The 19074-nt window shown below is 34.1% G+C and overlaps 1 protein-coding gene across 3 annotated transcripts in view; it reads right to left on the bottom strand.

The window, feature by feature from the left end:
- LOC148616582 (carbonic anhydrase-related protein-like) overlaps positions 1–19074 on the bottom strand; it is a 44505-nt gene that overhangs the window by 553 nt on the left and 24878 nt on the right. The window contains exons 1-9 of one of the 3 annotated variants that reach the window (XM_088583796.1): positions 14451–14597; positions 11815–11937; positions 6622–6816; positions 5066–5101; positions 4634–4755; positions 4181–4276; positions 3732–3797; positions 2889–2940; positions 602–717 (exon numbers count right to left, since the gene is read on the bottom strand). In XM_088583796.1, the coding sequence (XP_088439922.1) occupies positions 602–717; positions 2889–2940; positions 3732–3797; positions 4181–4276; positions 4634–4755; positions 5066–5101; positions 6622–6816; positions 11815–11884 (753 nt within the window). In that variant the 5' untranslated portion in view covers positions 11885–11937; positions 14451–14597. Of the gene's footprint in view, positions 1–601; positions 718–2888; positions 2941–3731; positions 3798–4180; positions 4277–4633; positions 4756–5065; positions 5102–6621; positions 6817–8144; positions 8587–11814; positions 11938–14450; positions 14598–19074 lie in introns of those variants that run through there. The other 2 variants (XM_088583795.1, XM_088583797.1) reach the window with 2 other exon arrangements.

Below are 19074 nucleotides of genomic sequence, written 5' to 3'. Positions count from 1 at the left end.
CGTAACCTTATAACACTTTAATGGTCGCTCGGGGTCGATCTTAAAGACATTCGACATTTAATCCATGAATGAAATTGTACTCGGCTAAATTCATTAATAACAGCATGCTTCAACAAACACACAAGAAGTGAGAACAATCATGTTTAAACAAAGAATGTTGCATGAATGGGTGCGTGTGTTATGTTAAGTATACCATCAAGCAATCATCAACAGAAAACAGGACACACTAAACAAATTTGCCGTAAAACTGGGGAAGAGAGGTCTCATCTTCGAATTCACTGGAGCTCATTGGTCGAAATCTGACCTGAGGAGGGTTTGATGAAAGAAACTCATTATCAGAGGTTTTATGAAACTTTTCTGGCATTGTTCTCACCGTTACCTCTCTTGATTCCCGCTTATATAACGCTCAGCTTTTATTCTTTGTAAACCATCAGTTGCATATTCGGAAATTCAAGGAAAGGAAAGTTTACTGGCCTTAGGGAGGTTTGCTCGAGTGATTGTCAGTCCAACTAGCTATATAATCTACCAACTGTTTGAGAAGGAAGGGGAGTGTCGTCTTTTGGACCTGATCATTTTCGCTGATATATAATGCTAACATCACCTGATCTATAGAAAGTAACAATGGATAGCGCATCATGATCCACGTGACGTTTTCACTACAGGGTGGGTGTGTTAGTGAACCATTGTAGACCCAGTACTCTTGAAGTAAGTCGGCTTCTGAAAAAGTGAAGAAAAACATATTCGTCATATTTCCCTCAGTTCTTTTTCAAGAAGGCTTTTTCCACGCATTCACTCAGTTGTTTACTCGCCGTGATAAGATCATTTTAGACAACTGACATGTAATTTCGAAACAATGTCTTGGTATTTTCTAGATTTTTAAATTCTTTTTCAACTAAGCTTATTTACAACAGACATCAAACATTTTTCAGTGACAATATGCAATAATTCCTTATCCATAAAATCAACATAGGCATAGCTAAAGAGTCCTATCTGAAAAAATTCTAATTAAGAAAAAAATCACGGAAACTTCATTTTTTTATCATTGTTTTATCACAGGCTGGCCATTTATGTCGCATTGTTTTACCCTGAGCGATAGTTTCCGTGATTTATTTCAATTCTAATATGAGTAATTTCTCCATATTTTTTAATAAACGCAGCTCATGTGTTGCACGAAATATTGGTCATTTGTTAATCACTTTTTTTACATAGCTGTTGTCTAAAGAGCTTTGAAGCACGTCATATTTGAGTAAAAAACAGAAACGTAAACAGTCAACGACGCCATGGCCTACTTCTTTGCAAAAAATCCTTTATCACATAGAACAAGCCTTCTCAATTTGGTGTGTTGAAAACGTTTAACTTCTCCATGCGTCATTACATGTATGTACATGGCTCTAAATACGTAGTAAGTATTCTGTGTTAATCATTGATATCATTGACAAAATACATAAATATCTTAATATCTATATATTTTGATTTAAATGTATATTCCTGATTTGGTAAAATAAAGATCACAGTATGATACGAGACTAATGAATTATGTTCCTGTTATTTTATTAGCGGCAACAATACACCCAACAATTCAACCCGATGAGAATTGCATTCTCCAATGTGCATTTAAAATGAAAAGCCAAAACACAATGTTTCGCGTTGTAGTATTAAATTTACTTTAAAAGTCAATCTGCTATATTTGAAAAAAAGTTAATATTAAGTTCGGCTGCCTAAAAGCAGCATTTATCTTGAGTATATTGTATCATTTATACTAATGGAAATTAAGTCGATTACCATTTTCCCTAAAGATGTTCATTTTAACGAATAAATTATGGATACAGAAAGTATATGAGCTCAAATTACTGCACATACTCTGATGATATCCAGGGAATAGAATATGGAGTTAACAATGGTATTGCATTGAGGCGACAACCGTGAATTTGACGGTGGCAAATTAAGTATAATAGTTAACGCGAGGCGGGTACTTGCCACTGTCAAAAGAAGTCTGATTTACGACTGCAAATACAATTCTAATGAAACTGCCAAATATAGAGGTCTGCGAAAAGAACAACCTTTAAAAAATATTATCTGCGCATGCGTAAAGATAAGAGGGGTTCAAATATGCACTTAGTTCCCTGAAATTTACGATATTATCCAATGAAATTTGACTTGTCAATGAATGTTGCATTATAATTGGTCTTTCCTGTGTTAAATTCAATCACGATTACCAAATGAACATCTTATAATTAGGTAATTCATTGGATAATTAAGGAGCATATATAGTCTTTCTGTCAAATAAATTCCATAGATGATAGAAAGCTTAAACCTCCTCCAGTTCACCACCTATGGACGTCCATTTAATTAATGGAAGATAAACTCTTTCCCCTGAATGCCATCATTATATGCGTTGTAAAGTACTGTTCAACGTGAAACCATCATATGTTAGACATCTTCATTTTAAAGTCAGCTATTGAATTAAATGTCCCATCATACTGGTTAAGACTTTAGGGTAATTGATTTTGTTAAAGACAAAATCAAACAATTTAATTTGGAAGATTTATCACTAACTTGACAATTTCATGTTCCCATTACATGAATCAACTTTCTTTTTGATTTATCTCATTTTGGTAAGATTCATATAAACTTTTCATTTTGTCTTAACACCACCAGCGATCGTTTAAAAAAAGTCATAATATCTGTATAATTACATGATAATATCACGACTTTTAAAATAACAAAAAAAAGAAAAAAAACGACAAATAGAAGCGGTTCAAATGGAACTGTTCATTTTTCACTTCTTCATGACGTCAATTCACACGAACAAACAAAACATAAATTAAAATGATCCACGTGATACATTACACATATATATGCAAGAGAATAAAATGTTCTGTTAATACCTGGAAGTAATGTAGCAGGATTAAATGGCACATACGTAGTTTTCTGGCGGCCCTACAATAAACAATTACAACTTGAGTGTATTTGGATACATGAATACATAATTTGCTAGAGAGTACTTGGAACTGAGAACTAGGTGTTGACCAAAAAAAAAAATCTGTTTTGTTTTTCGTTTTGGAACTATGTTTAATTTAGAATTCCAACAACAAAAATACAAATTAATTTTGTGTCTAAACTTCTTTAACAAATGTTTCTTACTTAAAATTGGTTACAGCAATGTCGATTTTTCTTCATATATGCAGATCACTAGACTTCAGACCTAGCAAAAAATCATTCGACTCTTTTTTATTTGGTTTGGATTTTCACAAGGACCAGGTTATTTGATCTATCCACCACCCATCCCACCCCAAAAAAAAAATTAAAAAGGAAGATCAAATGGCAAAAGCCTAAAACACTTCCTGTTCATATTTTACCTGTGTGTTACGCAAGACTTCAAACAAAAGCTTATATGACAGATACTGCCATTATATCACCAAAATGTTTGCAAAACATGCATATCCTGGTCTATAACCTAGCCTGAACATTATATTCTGTTAACCTTATTGGCATGTGTTATAAATATACCAAGGCAGGTTCACCATTCCCATCGTCTTTGTTTACCACCGAGCGAGTGAATGACAGTTACCCATTTCATTTATAAGATTTGAGCGATGCATCCAGTCCATTTTTATGACCTTTTAATTGTTTAGTTAGATTCCGGTCTAACTACATTTTCCTGTAGACAGATTAAGAAAGACTACGAACCTAACTATTGCAGGTCTTTTATCAGGTATCTGTAACCCTACCTTGTACATGATGTCCTCCAGAGAGTCCGCCACTATTGCTCTGAAAGCTGGATTTTCACGTCCAAGCTACAAATATATAAACCAGAGTCAGTAGAGGCGGATCGAGAAGTCTTTTGAAAGGGGATTCCGATTAAGATTTAAAAAGGGAGGGATTCCAGGCTATCATTTGGTCATTTTTGCCTCCATTTTACCAGAATTAACTTAATCTGCCAACAAAAGGGTATCAAATCCAGGACCCCCTATACCCACTACTGATAAGCTCCAATAGTCCCAAAAGTAATTTTTTCAATATCCGACTTTGACCTAAGTTTATAAATCGTTACAAATCAAATAGTTCGATTTTTTTTTCTTGACCAGTGCAACTACCAGAATTTTTAAATTTTGGTTTGAAAAAGATTAAGAGGACAAAAATAACATTTTAAAAGAGTAAAGATATTTAGTCTACTTACCTGAACAAATAGGCAAAGTGCTGCTATCCCGTTATCTTTCCCAGTGGCTTCCTCAATGTTCTGGTACAATGACGAATTCCAGTGGATAAACTGAAGCTGGAACAATATAACATAGTTAGCAAGATTTCCAAAGATCATAGATAATAGAGTGTTCCGCGGGGATTGGGCCCCCTTTTGTTAACAAAATTATTAATTTCGTGCAAGATGCAACAAACATGAGATAATAATAATACTATCCTGGAACCCCCTTTTCAAAGTCCCTGGATCCGCCCGTCTTGAAGTTAAGGCATACTAGGGATATCGGGTATTTCATGTTTCGAATAGTATTGATTCAATTGTTCCAGACATATACAGTGTTTTTAGCATTCGATAACACGAACACGTTCATAGTCATGTCGCATGAGTACTTGTTTTCCCTTTACTATAGACGTGTTAATACAAGAAACGCATTACCTCCATAGGGAACGCTTTCCCATTAACTGTGTGTTCAGATCCCCGGGTATTACATCGACCCCAATGGAACCTTATTTCAGCTAATTCATAATCACCATCGTGTAAAGGTCCTCCGCTTATAACTGAAAGTACAGAAGAAATATGAACTTATTCTTGAACAAAAACTGCTTAAGGAGTAACAAATGTTTACGGTAGTTTCCATTTAGAACGCAGAATTATTTAAAACACAATTATTGTCAACAGTTTGACACGAAGTTGAATTTGGAATAAATGTAGAGTATTATCTTTACTATGCAGTCCTTAAAATTTCAAACTGGCAAAGCAAGCTCGTTTACCTTAATGGTGTTTGCTTGTCTGTATTATTCAAAGTTTGAAGAGTTCGAAGAAAATAAACAAAAATCATGGATACCAAGATGTTATAAAAAAAAATACCTGATTTTGAAACTGAGTCTTGTCGTACCGAGGTGTCTATAAAAAAGAAAAGTATATGTATGTGTGTTCGCAAGTAAGATACTTTTATATAATATTTTACAAGCTATACCATTTAATAACCTCCGCCTTTTTATGTCTACTGTGACAAAATGAGTCCCATCATTATTGATAAACAGCAACTCTGCTTTTCTGCCCTAATGTCTCTTTTTAATTAAGACATTTTTACACATTTTTCAGCAAGTAAGTGGAGTTGTGAAAAAACATATACCAAACCAAATACGTAATAAAATAAATAATGCCACACGTAGTTTCCATTAAAAAAACATAACAATTACAATATAATATTCATCAATAAGCGGAGAATTGTCCATGATGGAAAAAAACTGAGGCGTTAGGAGAATTTCAATCAATTACACAAAAGCCGCAATATGCTTCTTTATTCCTAAACATTCGATTTCACCCTACAAATACAAAAATACACGCCCATCTTTACCTTGCGTGTAATACCGCAACACTGAGAGGCAAAGCAAAATTTGATAAACAGTCCTACATCTGTTTAAAAGTGCTAATTATTTACACAAATCCACAAGAAGGTACAGTGGGATATGTTTGTAACTCAAGATGTTTATAGGTTAAGTTCAAAATAAATTAAACCAGGACTTCGAAAGGATTCCAACTTATCAAGGGTTTGGCTTAAAAAAGATTTCAGGGCAATGGGGAATGGGGTAAAGACGAATACGACAAGGGGGAATGGGGTAATTAAAGACCAATACGACAAGGGGGAATGGGGGTAAACACCAATACGACAAGGGGGAGTGGGATAAAGACCAATACGACAACAGGAATGCGAAAGCGGATCCAGGATTTGAACTAAGGGACGCAGTTTACCGAGCAGTAAAAATATCTAAAACAATTCTAAATCATTTGGAATGAATACTTTGTAATGTGATACTCTTAATAGATTTGTGTCGTCTTTTCAACCCAAGGTTTGATCATTTTCAGAGGGACACGTTTAATGACGTTCTATTATGCACATTTTAAAATATTGCCGTAATGGGCGAAAATGTTATTTCATCATAATATTTGTCCGTAATATCATTTTAATAAAGCAGTAAACAGTTTGGTTTACAGAAAGTTTAAACATTCATTGATCTTAATTAATCATGATATGAACATATGAACATATCGATTTCAGGATTGCATGTGTAAGTTGCAAAATTGAAACTAAAAGAAATACTTTTTGTTGATGATTTGTCAGCAAATTTGGTGTGAGAATATTTATAAACTGGGGTTTAATGCTTTACAGGTATTTTAAGTGACAGAATTTGCCGTTTAATGAATGAAATGAATAAACGACATTTAAGCATCTATATATATATAAGGATTTGGTGGAGATTTTTTCAGTGGCGGATGATGGGGGTTCCATAGGTCTAGAACGCCCATTTTAAATCTAAACTGTACTAAAATAGACAATTTGGCTTTAAATGATAATATTTTATAACATTACGATACCTATGCATATAATTGCTTCCACAATACAAAGAAAAAGATCTTACCACTTCTTGCCTTAGGATATATGACCACCGCCTGTCCATTGTTGAGTATGTCAGTTTCTCTTGATGGTAGGTATGAAACACTTAACAACTTCTCCTTCAATTTAGGATCAAAGACGGCCGTCTTCGATATCAAATTGATCGGTGACTGTTGAATTCCGTTAGAGTCCGGAAACTGTTTACTCCATTCTGTGGATTCTGAAATATCACACAAATAATCTACTTCATCCACTGCTTTCGATTCCATGAAAGTGTGTATTAATTTTCCGGTATCAAAAATGTATATGGCATAGTCAACACAGCATAAACATTAAGCTTTTAATGTGAACTAATATCGATACTGAAAATAAAACATCGTTAGCGGTATTGTATGCAAATGGAGACCTTTCCAATAGCTATATTATCCTTCATGAACTACAGATTAGTATTATGATCTACAATGTCAAAAGTTCAGCGATGTCATATTTAGTTAAACGTAAATCAGTTCATCTATGATACAAAAATCAGGGTAAAATTTTAAATTTTGCTCAATTTGTAATTTTACAACCACATGGGTCAAGAGGTGGAGTAAACAAAAATGAAAATCTTTTAATAAAAGTTTGAAGGATCATTTGATATTATTAATAGATATGGAAAGTCCGATTTATAACTGTTATAAAGAGAGTCATAAATCGTACTTTAAACCTTTATACCGAAGTCCGTTTTATTCCTGCATATAAAGACTGACGGAATACGTAAATATGTTTGGTATTCTTTGTCCGTCAGACTCCCCATCCATATATGTTCACCGATATGGCATATCTATTATATCTCCACCATAGGGACATATTTATAAATGTTCCACATGCGCGGATCGATGTTTTGAAAAGAGAAGGGCCCAGGTTATAATTTGTTTATATATGCGCAAATTCTACACGAAATAAGATAAAATCCATCAAAAAGGGGTTCCTATCCCCTGGAATCCTCGCCCTGGACCCACTAATTATAATAGTACATTGTTTAATCCTTTTCTCTATTATACCTGACACATGTGAGTTACTAGCCAGATCCTGCTAGAAAATTTAAGTGCGCCGAGTTACAAGACCAATTCACTTGGTCAATGTCCCAACCTTTTTTTTTTCTTTTTTTCTGTAGAGCCCGAATTGATGCTTCGTTTTTAGTTTTCTGTGTGCTTCTTCATGTTTATGTATGTTGTTCCTGTTTCCATTTTTTTTTTGTTTCTTTCGTGTCCCTTGATTGTGTTTCACATTTTACACACGCCATTAGTCATGATAACCTTGATTTCATTCTCACATCAAGCTTCGATCATTGGGTTGATAAAACTTGAGTGGTACATGTATTGCTTATGACCTTCAAGCTTATAGATATGACATTGAAGGACCAAGCAGGGCTCATTTGAAAAAAGGGTTAAGATTGATTTGCATAACTTTGATGTAGTAGTAAGTTGTGAATCCAAGGAAAACAACTAACACATACACACACACACATACACACATACTTACATGTATATACATAAAGCTACTCACGATTCCATATCATCTACTAGTCCTGTGTTTATATCTTTTTTATACACATCTTCTGAATTGTCAATTTAGAAGCCTTATGGTCAGTTTGTAAAGACTCAAAATCTTAGTATAATCATCAAACAACATGTCTGACTGTTGTAGAATATTTATATAATGTCATCTCCACAGAAAAACTCTACATTATCAACAGTTAGATTATACTACACTTACTAAGAATAGTATTATATAGATAGACCATGATGGATACCACAAATGAACTCCTCGAAACTTCTATAGTCGCGAGTTATTACTTCTATGTTTTATTTCATTTGATGTGTGAAAGGATCTAATTACCACATCCACCGCACGTCTACCACATCTTTACTGGTTTACTTATTTTAACACTCAAAAGCATTTATTAACTACGTAAATTAGAGAGAAGCAGATTGTTTTCCACTCGTGACGGAAACACTGATCATTGATCAGCCAGCAATGCCGTAAGTATTGCCCACCCACAATGAAGATCTTGTTCTCTGACATAAGAGTGGATTGATCAGAAGTAGGTGCAAACCATCTGTGAAGGAACTTCTTGACCCCTATGTTCAATTTTTAGTAACAGCGGCCATGTTTTTTTCACCAACCAAATATCTAAACGGTCATTTTGTGCAGGATACGCTAAAAACAGTAATACCAACTTTCATTAAATTCTGTATTATAGTAGATTCTGAGGAAAAGATTTTTGAAAGTGATAACATAAAAAAAAACAAAAACAAAAAAAAAAAAAAACAAACAAACAAAACAAAACAAAAACAAAAAAGTGGGTAAACTAAAGAATTAAAATGTAAAATTTGACGGGACGTGTTTTTTTTCAAAACGAATAATAAGGGAGTAAGGGTGGAATATACTTCTGGATTTCAAAAATGAGAATTTAGACGTAAAATTAAAGACACGTTTAAACCCTCCACTTGTTGGGAGGTAATAGTAATCATGGTGTCCACCCGTCCTTAAAAATATCTGGATACACAGGTTTATCTGTAGTCAAAAGGAAATTAGTGGTGAAATTGTGACCATACTCGTCGAAGGGTAATGATGAACCATATGTGAGCTTTGCTTAAGAGTTATCAGCTCGCCTGGTCGTAGGCCACGTGAGCTATTGCCATCAATTGGCGTCTGTCGTCGTCGTTAACAATTCTCCAAACATCTTCTCCGAAACTACTAAATGGATTTGTATGAAACTTGATATGAATGTACCTACGAGTATTCTGCACAAAATGATTGTTTGAATTTTTGATCTGTGAAAAAACATGTGCGCCGTTATTAAAAATAGAACATAAGGGTCAAACGGCAGTTTTTTTTTGCATATATCTCCAAAACAGTTATGTTTAACCAAATTATGACTTGGGTATAAGTGCTACATGCAACCATGATGAGATATATTCGTGATGTAATTTTGGTGAAAATCTGTTATTCATGTTGAAGTTATTGCCCTTTTTGAACGTTTCTTTTTGTTGCTGTTTTCAGATCTTAATTCTTTCCCCAAAAAAATTCTCCTCAGAAATCATTACAGAGAATTCAATGAAATTCAATATTTTTGTTTTGTTTTGTTTTTGTTTTTGTTTTTGTTTTTGTTTTTGTTTTTGTTTTTTTGATGTTATCACTTTCAAAAATCTTTTCCTCAGAATCTACTATAATACAGAATTTAATGAAAGATGGTATTACTGTTTTTAGCGTATTCTGCACAAAATGACCGTTTAGATTTTTGGTTGGTGAAAAAAAAAACATGGCCGCTGTTACTAAAAATTGAACATAGGGGTTAAAATACAGTTTTTAGCAAAAAATTAAAAAAATGTTGAATTTAGCAAAATTCTGATGCTCCATCAGAGGACGCACCTTCGCCGAAATTTCCCTGAAATAGATTTTTATCGTCGTTTTTCGTGTGTACAACTATCTGAATCAATTGCGACAAACTTTAAAAAAAATTGGCATATTTTATCAGGGTTTTCTGCACAAACTGATCATTTAAAATTTTTCATCGGTAAAAAAATACACTGGGGTTAAAATGCCTATATTTGATATTTTTCCTCAACTATGAAAGAATAATGAAAATAAAAGCTACTCATAAGATAAACATGATATTTTGAGTTGATTGGCAGTTATTGGAATTATTTTTCGGCGGCCATTTTCAAAATGGCTGCCATTTTGCGACCATTTTCACCAGTTGCTCTGATTCCAATGATTTTGGGTTTCTTTGAGATACATTGTGTTCTATGTTGAATGGAGATGACGAAAGTTTGTTAAGGAGTGGGAGGTGGGGCATTTCCCCGCTTATTTTTATACTTGCTTTTATTTCAACGATGTTTGGTTCGTATAGTAAATATGATTTCCTGAGTTGAAAGACAAAGATGATGATGAAAATATCTGATAGCCATGGTTTAACTTCATTTTTTTTTTCAGCAAATGTAAACTGCGCTAATCCCCCTCGGACCTAGTGGAATAATAGGGCATAGGGGGACCCCTGCCCAATTCTTTTTTCCAGAGGTTCTAAAAATAATTTGAAGTCATTTCCAATATTTTAAATTGCCTTAGGTACTCTTCTGAACTTACAGCATTCATCAATATATATGCTCTTTATAAACATTTGTTGGTCAAAACCTTTACTTACTTATAAAGAGAATCACAAATTGTACTTTAAACATTTATACCGAATACTGTAAGAGCCTCTTGTTTCTCGTTTAATTCAGAATTATAAATAAAGTGACCTTGTGTATCGATCACAAATTCTTCAAGATTTTGTTCCCAAACGACTAGAAAGGTCTTTCGGTTGTCAGACTATTGAATTGTTATCAATATCCTCTCCAAATTCGGGGTTTTATGGTTTTAACTATGGATTTTACTACAAAAACGCACAGAAGCTCCTATCACATTTTAAGAACATCGAAATATCAAGTACATGTATATATAGCAGCTGTGTAGCGTTTTATTATCGTGTACATCCAAATACACCCAATCCATGTACTGTTACACGTTTCCCCCAAGACACCCATATCCATAGAACCATTTCGGCAAATAACCATTAAATCACACAAAATCGAAAGCATTTTCGATAGACCTTTTAACAACAAAATCTAAAAATATTACCACAATTTTCAACCTTTTGTGAATTTCAATCTTCAAAAGCAGAACTTACTTGAATAAATATATCCACTCTGCAAATTTGCAATTGAAATATCTCTGACACACGTGAACGACCTCCTCCGAATTTTACCATAAGAAACACCTTTCCTTAATGGTGGTCGTTGTCTTTTACGGGACTGTGACTTATTTGGCGAAACAAGCGTCCTCATTTTAATGTCCTTTATTTACGATTTGTCATGTTGTGAGTTCTTCTCACATTGATCTGTTTTCGGTCATGCGCTCATTGATCAAAGTATAAGACCAAGCGGAAATTCCCGGCATTTTCGAAAATAAACCTGTTCCAATATCGAAAAAAAAAACATCGCCCAGAAAACAGAGACATAGAAAAACAAAAAGTAACAAAACGAAACTTATTTACTGAAACACCAATTCAGTGGTACTCGAAACATTTACGAGTTAAAATTCGTGAAAAATCAAGAAATTGTTTTTCTGTTGAGGGACATACGTCCTGTATGCCTTTTCTGAACCTTTTTAGTCACCTATAAGTTGTACTTACGTCTGTACCAGTAACCATGGTTTTTCAAGGACTCTTGCTTAAATTTGATGGTTTTGACTATGTTTATCATCCAGCTATTACTACTGCTCCTTTTAATAATCCGTGGCCTCCCATCAACTGCAGCTGGAATGAGAAAGCAGGAGAACCTTTACACTATGCACGAGGTTCGCTTCCGCTAGTATTTCACTCCAGGGATGTGAACTTTGTTGCATGCATCATAGTCCACGTCCGCCTATATCATTTTGTATCTTTATCATGCTTAAAGTGTAAACGTTTTTTTTCTCAGAAGGAATATTAGATATTAAAACGGTAATACGATAAAATTTACAAGGCTCTTTCGTTTGCCAATTAAGTAACGGTTTTATTTTAGCGAAAATAGAAGTTGCCTGTTATATTTGCGTAGTATTTATCCTGTAGGTTCCTGAATACAACTACTTCGAAGCCTGCTTAGGAAACCGTGCTTACTTCCGTCGGTCAAAACTGTCAATAACTTAAATTCATAACACAATGCATGCAAACTGTGAATTTTGTCGCAAAATATTAGATTGGTTGTAGCAGCATTTTTTTTACAAGAACATTGGTTAAACCCAGCTGACCGTAGCATAACATGACCTACCCGTCACCCTAGCTACTATGTCCCGCAGTACATTTGGTGAAAAATCGCGTATTCCTCGAAAGGATACATTACAAATCACAAACTAAGGCAGTTTAGAGTATATAGGATAAGAATAACCACAGTTCATATACATACGTTGTTGGAACGGAGTATTATCTCCACTGTTAGCCAGAGTTGTCATTTATTTTGACGAATGAGCCAGTACGAAAACAAGTCATATGTTTCCTGGGTGTGCCAATATATTGAACATTTTTAAACCGATTGTGGCTTTATTGGCATACAAGACAGTATTTATTAATAAAGTCTTTAGAGACAGGTGTGTCATATGCACATCTCTATTGATTTTAGTTCATCATTACAGATTTCAAAGAATATTGTTTATCTAGATATAGACAGGGAAAAATCTAGAAACGTGCATGTCAAAAGCCCGCCTATGTCTGACAATATAATTTCGTTCACTGAAATCATCTTAATTTGATTTGTAATGGCCATTATTTTATCTCTGCACCAATGCATATGTTTAGAAATTTTACATAAGAATGTAAAAAAATGTTTTTTGATAGAATTTTCTGCCTTTAAAATATTCAACTGTGTTGTATGTCAATGAACTTATAACTCGTATTTATTCCTTCATTCGGATAGTACAAATAGTAGAATTACACCTTCAAATGTTGAGTTGCTTTATATTATGTTTCACTCACTGACCTATTCGTACAGATACTGGAACTTAGGTAAGTAGTTATTTAAGTAGTACTCCACCTAAGAATCATGCAAATTGACATTCATGATTGGAAAGCCTACATATTTTTATTTTTGAAATTTTGTTTAAATTGTTATGGTAAACAGAAACTGATGTGGTTTTCCATGTAACCCGTGCTCTTAGATAAAAATTATATAGAATGTACTGTGGAATTCATACCTAAGGGAGATAACTCTGTAAATGACAGTAAAATACAATAGAAACCGTTGTATTTTCAATGTGGATTATCTCCTAAGAGCAGACAGATTGGAATGAATAATTATATATTTCATCATATAGATCTATAAAGCAACTTAATTACAAAAATAAAAATATGTAGCCTTTTGAGGTGTATCACATTTTGCAGAATTTGCATGATTCTTACAGAGACTGCTACTTAAATTTTCTTGTGGATCTTCGGGCTACGAATTTCACTCAATGTCTTTCTTTCTTTGGCACGCGTCACGCCATCTAGTACTGGTAAATAATGAGGCAGATAGTGGTCACTTTAACCAGGGGCTACCGAAGTTCAACTAAGTTTTGGACAATGTCTCTTGACTAATGGGTTTCATGGTTTTGTGCGACACACTTACTCGTAGTGACAGATAAGCATGCCAAATTTTATGGCTGAACTCAAAGAAGAATTAAAATTATAGAGCGGACTCGATTTTGTGACGGACGAACGCAAAGGGTGACTACTATAGTAGGGTATTTGCCGTTGGTCGGCAGGGCCTTATTAAAAATAACTGGCCTGGGTCTCATAAAAAAATCTCAAATTGAGTTTTTCCAAAAATCTTCAGTTCCAGGTGATTTGGAAGGTTGAAATTTTAGTTGAGGTAGGATTTGAAGATTTCATAAAACCGAGCACTGAAACCGTCAAAACAATCTTAGAATTAGGCAATTATTGTTGAAGCCTTTAGTGGAGTCCGAGTTTCTCATTTGCTTCTGTTACTTTGTATGTATGATTTTAGTTATTTTATGTTCTTTGTTGTGTATGTCTGTTTTCCATGCCTGGTCTTTGTCCCTGAATTACATTCTTTTGATTACTGCTATAACTTTGATTCCCTTGATTACTCTTTACTTAGGGACTTAATTTATGAAGAAATTTTCGGATACAAGGACTTTCTGCAGAATGCATTAATTGAACAAAAGAAGACTATAAAGAAAAAAAACATTTAGAGGTGGTGTGTACGACTAAGATGTGCTCCGATCGTGTCACTTTGATGTTTTTGGATTAGAAACCGTAAAAAAAAATAATAAAAAAAAAATAAAACGTCTTACCGTCGCTCCTTTGGTTTTGTTCTGTCAGATGTATAAGATCTGTGTTAATTTATAAACCGTGAAAATTTCACACCTGAACAACACAAAACTTGAAACTTTATAGTCCAATAGTGAGACTTTTATCTCGAGTTATGTGTGCAGAATTATGCTTGAAAGCCAAATTTATTTTGGCACTCAAATACAAAGGGGTTTTAAACACCTATTCACATGTTTTATTTTGTATTAAGTACAAATATAGTTATTGAAATTGAAATCTCCATGTCGTGGGGCTGAGGCTGAGATGTTAAATTATATAATCAACAGTTCAAACAATTTGCAAGAAATAGAATTTTATAATACTTCTAATTACGATTTACTAAAATATGTGTACTGCAATCATATGATACTGCTAATTCGATATGCTGTACAAGTGTGTCTGGGAGTAACCTCTCATTAGCAGCATTAAAATCAAATACAAAGTGAAATCTTAATAAAAAAATATGTTGACAAGAAGTTCTCCAAATCAAAAGTATCCAAATAGAAAGTAAAATCTAGCACCAAGAAATTTTACAATGTGCGATTGAACGTAAAATTTGTAATACTTTTGTATTGCAAATTTCGATAAATGACTCGTGGTCAGACAAGTCTGACTACTGGGTTGGTGAATACTCTTAAATATATGATACAATGTGAAAATAAAAAAAAAATATGGCAAAAAAAAAAAAAACAAAAAAAAACAAAAAACAAAAAACACGGTGCATATTGCAAAACATACAGGTGGGTCATTACATCAATAGTAATCGGTAACTTGTGCGGGTGCAAAATTTGCCAAAAGTGATCAATTACAGCCTTGGCCCTCTTTAAAATCTGGATCGGACTCTCTTTTAAAAAGAAATCTTATTCCGTCCCTAGAAAATATTTGACGATACAACTTGGGTAATACATTATAAAAGGTTTTAGGACAGGTCATAGATGTACAGTCAATGTACGAGTTATCATGTTAAAAGAGTTTATAACTGCATGGTACAGACTTTAATGATAGTATAATATATGGTTAGATACAAACGTGTTTACTTACATGAGGAACTCGGTCGCTTTTGGCATAAATATTTCACACAGTGCCATAGTCTGGCTAAGATATACTTGCAAAAATTGAGCTGCATGGCATATTTTTATAAGTAAAAACAAGTGAGGGGGCGACAACCTTCAACCTTCTTTATAGAAAAGTAAATACAGACCTTTCAACTTCAAATCAGTTTGGAGCATAAAATCTTTTTTCTAAAACCCATTATCTATTCTGTATACAAATTATTTGGGCTTTTAAAAACACCCCATTTGTAATGATACACAACGCTAACATTATTTCATACTAAATCTCTCGACTAGGTAACCCATATACTTCTATTGTCTAGGGATAATAAATTCAAATAGGTTATTCATCGTGAATTTTAAAGTTCAGTAAATTCTGTACCGAGGACACAATTTGTAGTACTTTTTTATTATAATTGCTCTGTGTTTCAGCGATAGTACGATACCACAAACGTTCTGTCAGTTTTCCACAATCATTAAGAAACGGTAAAAAAATGTTTTACATGTCGTTATATCAGTAGGGAAACTTGATTCAAAGAGGTTATATTCAAACTATATTCTAGTATATATAACGAGAAAAGGTATGGTGTATATGTCAGAGACAACAACCCCACCGGGATGAAAATATCAACCCAAGACCACCCATTGGTCTTCAATGAACGACGAGAAAATCATCATACCACAGGGCAGGTTGCATCTGCCCCCCCCCCCCCAAAAAAAAAAAAAAAAAAAACATCGTTATACAGAGGTACAGCGAAAGAGTTGCCCCTATATACTCAAATAACATAAACAAATAAATTGAAGGTGAAAACAAAATAAGACATACAGAGGCCAGAAATTCCTGACTGGGACAGGCGCAAAAAAAAATGCGGCGGGGTTAAAGTACTTTGGCGTGATCACAAACATGGCCAATGTGGAAAAAATATTAAACACAACCTAAAAATTAATTCAAAAAGGTCTGAGTCCCATGTTACAACGGAAATATAGAAACTGAATATAAATGGCACAAATGTACAAACTAAGGACTACTAGCAGTCAACTGACATGCCAGCTCCAGACCAGTTAAAACCTACAAAAATGTTATGTCTCATCGTATGTTAAATCAATCCCAATTCTTCCCATTCGGTTTTGAGAATCACGGTACATCATAAATATTACAATAAGGATACAACCCATGTCGTGCCAAAAACTGCTTTTAAATGTAATGTTTAATTTCTATGTAAAGACTCTATGAGTGAATCAATGTTAATACACAAAAAATGCTACCCTTAACGACTAACAACAATATCATAACAATATCCTTTACGAATGAGCATATTCAAAGGTTAAGTTAACTTATGGAGTGAGTATCGAGCTTTCCGTTCTTTGTGGAGAATTTTACCGTAAAACAAAGGGTGAGAGATACCCGCACGTATTAATCCTTTACAAGTACATCTGTATTTGAGAGTGAGTTCCTTGTATCGGTTATAAATGTTGTGAATGTTATATATATATAAAACCATCAGACAAAGGCAGTGCCATAGTAGTTATGGATAAAAATAACTACATCTCAGAAGCAATGCGTCAACTTTCCGATGAAAGATTTTATAAAAAGCTACCCAACGAACCTACTAAATCTTTTAGTGAAAAAATCACTTCAGAATTGAATAAATGTTCAAGGACGGCAGCATTACTGAAAAACAGTTAGAACACTTAAAACCAGAGGATCCAAGACCCGGACGTTTATACCTTCTGCCTAAAATTCACAAAAAAAGATATCCCTGGACGGCCCGTAGCTTCTGCTAATAGTCACCCAACCGAAAAAAAAAATTCAGAATTTGTTGATTACCATCTCCGACCCCTTGTTAAAAAACTCCCGTCATATTTAAAAGACACCACGGACTATCTGCTAAAATCTTCATGAGTAAATTAGAAAATCAAATAATTTCAACATCTTTATCGAAATCCCTCTCTTGGTTTCGATTTATCGATGATGTCGACATGAAATAGACTGAGTCGAAACAAAATTTAGACAATTTCATCACACATGCCAACAATGTTCATCCATCAATCAAATTCACCCATGAAATTTCTGACACTAAAATCACATTTTTGGATACTACTACTAAAGACGGGGAAATGTCAATGGATCTTCACACCAAACCAACTGATAGTCACCAATACTTATCTCCCAATAGTTGTCACCCGAAACGTACTAAAAGCATACCATACAGCCAGGCACTTCGAATTCGGCGCATTTGCTCTTATGACGATACCACCAACAAACGTCTAGATGAACTTCGTGGTCATTTGTTATCGCGTGGCTATAAATCAACATATATAGACCGGGGATTTGAACGTGCTAACATCAGCCGTAAAGATCTCCTCGAGTACAAACCTAAGAAAAAGAACAAAAGGGTTCCTTTTGTGCTTACATACCATCCAGCCTTTGGGAAACTCTCGCAGCTACTGCATTCAAATTGGGAAGACATTCAAAAACATCCTAAGCTCTCCAAGCTCTTTCCTAGGGCCCTGGTCCTGGCATTCCGTAGTCCTAGGAGCCTAAGAGATGCCCTAGTAAGAGCAGAGATTTCATCTCAGCCCACACAAAATACAACGGGCCAGTATCGACCATGTGGAAATAAAAGATGTAAGACCTGTACCCAGATACTGCACACCGAAACTTTTAAAAGCTTCTGCACTGGAAAGGAATATACCATTTTTTTACGACGTGACTTGCAAAACCGAAAATACCATATATACCAGATCGTTTATATATATATAAACATCTAAATATGTTTAACATCACCAGAAAATGGTAAAATTTACATTGAATATTTCGGATAACTTATATCCTTCTTCAGCATAAAACTCATATAACTTTATGAGCATAAAACTCACAAAGTTCAAGATCAAAACAGATAAGAAGCTGAATCACGTACGCTGTGGGTGATTGTACCTTTATCAAAGGCACACATAAGCAAATTGTAAGGAGACTGAATGAAAATAACAAAGGGAGTCTTTTTATCAAAATTAAAAGTAAAAATTAACTGTGGAAAACAATTTAAAAAAAGTCAAAATATAGTAGATCGGTGTATTGATGTATATCATGTAGTGCTGTACTAGCCTTATACTAAGACCTAAAAATGAATTATTTTTTCTCGTTTATTCCATCTGGAGAAGTTGTTTGTAATTTCTTCATCCAAAAGCTTTCCCGAGATACTCTTTTACATTTTGAACAGTTTTTATTATGTATGTATATATAATATAACATCTCAGAATGTGACGACTCTATTCGCTACACTGCTCCGTCGGATCAAATTGATACAGGAAAGAAAATTAATTTAAACTTATAGAAAGAGTAATCAAGGAAGCCAAGGTTATAGCGGTAATCAAAAGAATGTAATCCAAGGACAAAGACCAGACATGGAAAACAGACACACACAACAAAGAACATAAAGTAACTAAAATCATACATACAAAGTAACAAAAGTAAATGAGCAACTCGGACTCCACTAAAAACTGGGAGCATGGACCAGGTGCACTGGTAGGGTAAGCGTCCTCTGCTTCTCTAGAA

The sequence above is a fragment of the Perna viridis genome, chromosome 5 (assembly GCF_037379345.1).
Source record: "Perna viridis isolate PV_CMFRI_1.1 ecotype Kerala chromosome 5, ASM3737934v1, whole genome shotgun sequence".
Classification (NCBI taxonomy): domain Eukaryota; kingdom Metazoa; phylum Mollusca; class Bivalvia; order Mytilida; family Mytilidae; genus Perna; species Perna viridis.
The sequence above is the reverse complement of the archived record's forward strand: the minus strand, read 5'-3'. Positions and strand labels throughout refer to the sequence as shown.